At 43.5% G+C, this 3,326-nt stretch overlaps 1 protein-coding gene across 6 annotated transcripts in view; it reads right to left on the bottom strand.

The window, feature by feature from the left end:
* The window catches only part of LOC102672118 (autophagy-related protein 16-1), a 574,752-nt gene that overhangs the window by 116,227 nt on the left and 455,199 nt on the right, over positions 1 to 3,326 (bottom strand). For 4 of the 6 annotated variants that reach the window (XR_004150865.1, XR_004150867.1, XR_004150866.1 and 1 more), the window contains one exon: positions 3,155 to 3,160. The exons of the other annotated variants lie outside the window; for them this stretch is intronic. Coding sequence is in view for 1 of the 4 variants with exons in the window: in XM_031511826.1 (XP_031367686.1) it covers positions 3,155 to 3,160 (6 nt within the window). In the remaining 3 variants the exon portion in view is untranslated. The remainder of the gene's footprint in view (positions 1 to 3,154; positions 3,161 to 3,326) is intronic. 6 annotated transcript variants of the gene reach the window in all.

Here is a 3,326-nt window from a genome sequence, read left to right as displayed (position 1 = left end):
CAACACGCTGAATATGGATGACGATCCCGACCTCCTCCTCCTCCTCCTAAGCGGAGAGGGGCCCTATTTGTGGTACATTGAGCTGTCACACCGGCCACGGAATTACGAGGGCTCCCGATGATAACCCGTTAAGCGTACATACGGATGGGCGAACGAGGCGAACGACTGTGGCCAATGCTCTCGACCCCGGGATTTGATCACCGCGAAGCGTTGTACGGCCGGTTTGTAATTCGCACGCGATCTTCGCGTGTCGATACACCCACTTGGAGGGAAAGGGAGGGGAGGAGCGAGGCGCGTAGACGCGTAAAGGGCGACTGCGACGAATTTACGACGAATTTTCTTGCCAGATCGAATGCCAGCTCGCGAATGTAACGCTTTGGTTGGGAGGAAAGGAAAGGTTCCGTGGTGCGATCGGGCACGAGTGAAATTCTAGATGATGGGGCGAACATTAGGAGGAGGGGGGAGATTTAGAGTTGGGAATATCGTTTCAAGGGATCTGGTTACTTTCGTCTTGGTATATTCGAAATAGTTCGAACTGGATGATCCTAGAATCTTCTATGATTATGAACGAAATTTTTAAATGGAGTTTGTTTTGGTCGAGTTATATTCATAATGTTCAGTTTGGTAATTAGGATTATTTTCAATATTTTTTGGAGGTATAATAATAGAGCAGATTTATAAAAATAATTTAATATTCTAATCCAAGAAACCTATAATTTATAATCATGCTTAAAAAAAGTTCAGACTAACTAATTTTGTTAAAATTACAATTACAATTTCGTTTCTTCACCAAATCAGCTATATAAATTCACAACGAAAAAAAAAAAAAAACTACTTCATTTGTCACGAAATGAATAAAACAAAGGACTCAATCACTCGTTCATATAAAAAAAAAACTATTCGAGAACGAAATCGACTATTTCCCCTTTTCTCTTGCACACATACACACACACACACATTTATATCTGATACATCAAACGATCCGGGCTGATGTTTCGCATGCACAAAAGGAGGACGAATTTGCCCCGAATGGTGTGAAACAGTTCGACAGAGGCTGTGAATCATCCCGCGAGCAAATAAGGTTGCGTATCCCGGTTCGCGATGGCCCACGCGCGACTCGTCCCACATACACAAAGACTATATATATATATATATAGTTTTCTGAGGGAAGATCAAAGATTCAAAGCCGTTGGAGCGAGTCGCAGTCGTTCGAGGAGCTCGTCGTTCTAAACGGGTGAGAAATCGACTTCTGTGTCGCTTTATGAAGCTCGATAATTGAGATATTCGAGGATACACACTCGTGCACGAAATAACAATGGATCCGGCCAGGTGTGTTATTCCCCGATATCGATTTTGTACGGGACTACTCCCACAGCCCGCCGAACAGATCGGTTGATTTAATATCGGATGGAGGGTGGACGTATCGGACGTCGTTTCATTCTCTCTACGGGCAATTTGACCTTTCAGCCTGGCTAATAATCGCCTTCCAAAGAAGTTTATCGCCGCCTCCCTTCGACTATGCCAAACAGCCTCCGCCTATAACCGGCCATGCATCCAGTAAGCCAGTGAACTTGGACGCGCGTGACCGAGCGGCGGATCACGGCTATCGGCTATCGTATCGGATTTTTTCACACGCGTGACTCTAGTATTCTTCAGAAAATTACGACCACCCTGTATATATATATATCGTGAGCGGGTATTTTTAAATAATTCGAGATTAAAAATCGAGATCGATGGTTTCGTGAAGATTGTTAAAAATTTGATGATAATATTCCGTCTTTTGCATTTTCCCTTGTAAATTGATCATCGCTTTCAGCCTCGCTCCTTATATATCTCTTCGAGTCATCTCGTGTCGAGATGAGATATTTTTGACGTAGATCCTGTTTTTCAGGTTCGGCCAATCGGAAAAATAATCGGTAAAATATTAATCTCGAGGTCGCGACTTCTTCAACCAACTCCGATCTTTAAGACACGGATCGAAAGAATTACCATTACCATCTCGATATTTCCAAAATTTCCAAAAATTACTTCTCATTCCAGTCGACCGGTCTTGTTTTGGGAGCAAGATACCTAAGCGCCTTTAACAAATGGTTTCGGCCACCGTATCGGTGGATACCGGTTTCATCGCGTGGCCGTCAACGAAAACCAACAGCACGTTTCGCTGTAACAGAAAACCGTACGCGCCAACTTCATGCGCGCGATATTAAAGACTATAATGGCCGGCCATTAATTACCGGTCTCGAGGCTTGGGCCGTTCCACGGGAACCCTTGCAGTACGGTAGTCGGGCATTCGTCTTGGAGAATTCCTCTATCCTACACGTGAGAACCGAACTCGAGCGAAGGGAGGAGGAGGAGGAGGAGGTGAAAGAGTTTATCGTTCGCCTCAGCGGGGAATATAGTATCCCTGGTGACGCACGATCGGGGTTCCGGGAACAATCGTTTGCGAGCATACGCCGACAATTATCCCCTTGTCATCCCCAATTAAGTATGGCGGAATTTATTCTCCATATGCATCCTCCGTCAACGGAAGTCGCGGATACCGATTCATTATTCGAATATTCCTACTCGAAATCCAGTCGATGCAAGTTCACACCCGGATTTCCATCCAGTTTCGCGCCAGTGAATTGCAAATGAGGTGTGTTAAGTGTCTATTAAGTATGTATATATATATATAGATTAGTATAGATTTAACGAGAAGTATTTAATTATTTGAATTATATCGAATTTCAATAATTGTCGGGGGTTGGTTTAAGAGAAGATTTATCCAATAAAAGGAAGAGCAATAAATTCGTGAAAGAATTCGAATTTTTTAAATAACGATACCGCGCTTAAGTAAACTCGAAAATGGAAAATTAAGAGAAAAATAATTATCCTTAACAAATTCATCCTCAGAAGATGTTCAAATCTGAACGAACCTGTTCTATTGATACGAATTGACGAAAGCACGGTAAAAAATACGAGGAAGAAAGAAGAAAAAAGTCATCCTTTATCGTTCTTAACGCTACCCTTATCATCTCGACACTTAAATAATTCATTCCTCTCTCGATTCTCCCCGTCACGTCGAAATTAACGATATATATATCCCGCCACTACGCTAGGAATGAATTCGAAATCAGGTGGACCAGATCGCAACGTTTCCACAAGGGAAGGAAACGCAAGCCTCCTCCTAGTTCCTGCCACGCACAGGGATGGACACCCCTCTCTCCCCTTTCTCCCTCCCCTCTCCCCCTCCCTCGTAAAGCAAATTCGCCTTGACATTCCCGGATTTATGAAGATTTCCAAAGTATCTCGTAAAAAGTGTTTACCACGGCCAAGAATTCCAACCG

This window comes from Apis dorsata, unplaced genomic scaffold (assembly GCF_000469605.1).
Source record: "Apis dorsata unplaced genomic scaffold, Apis dorsata 1.3 scaffold_353, whole genome shotgun sequence".
Lineage (NCBI taxonomy): Eukaryota > Metazoa > Arthropoda > Insecta > Hymenoptera > Apidae > Apis > Apis dorsata.
This window is presented reverse-complemented; position numbering and strand designations above follow the sequence as displayed.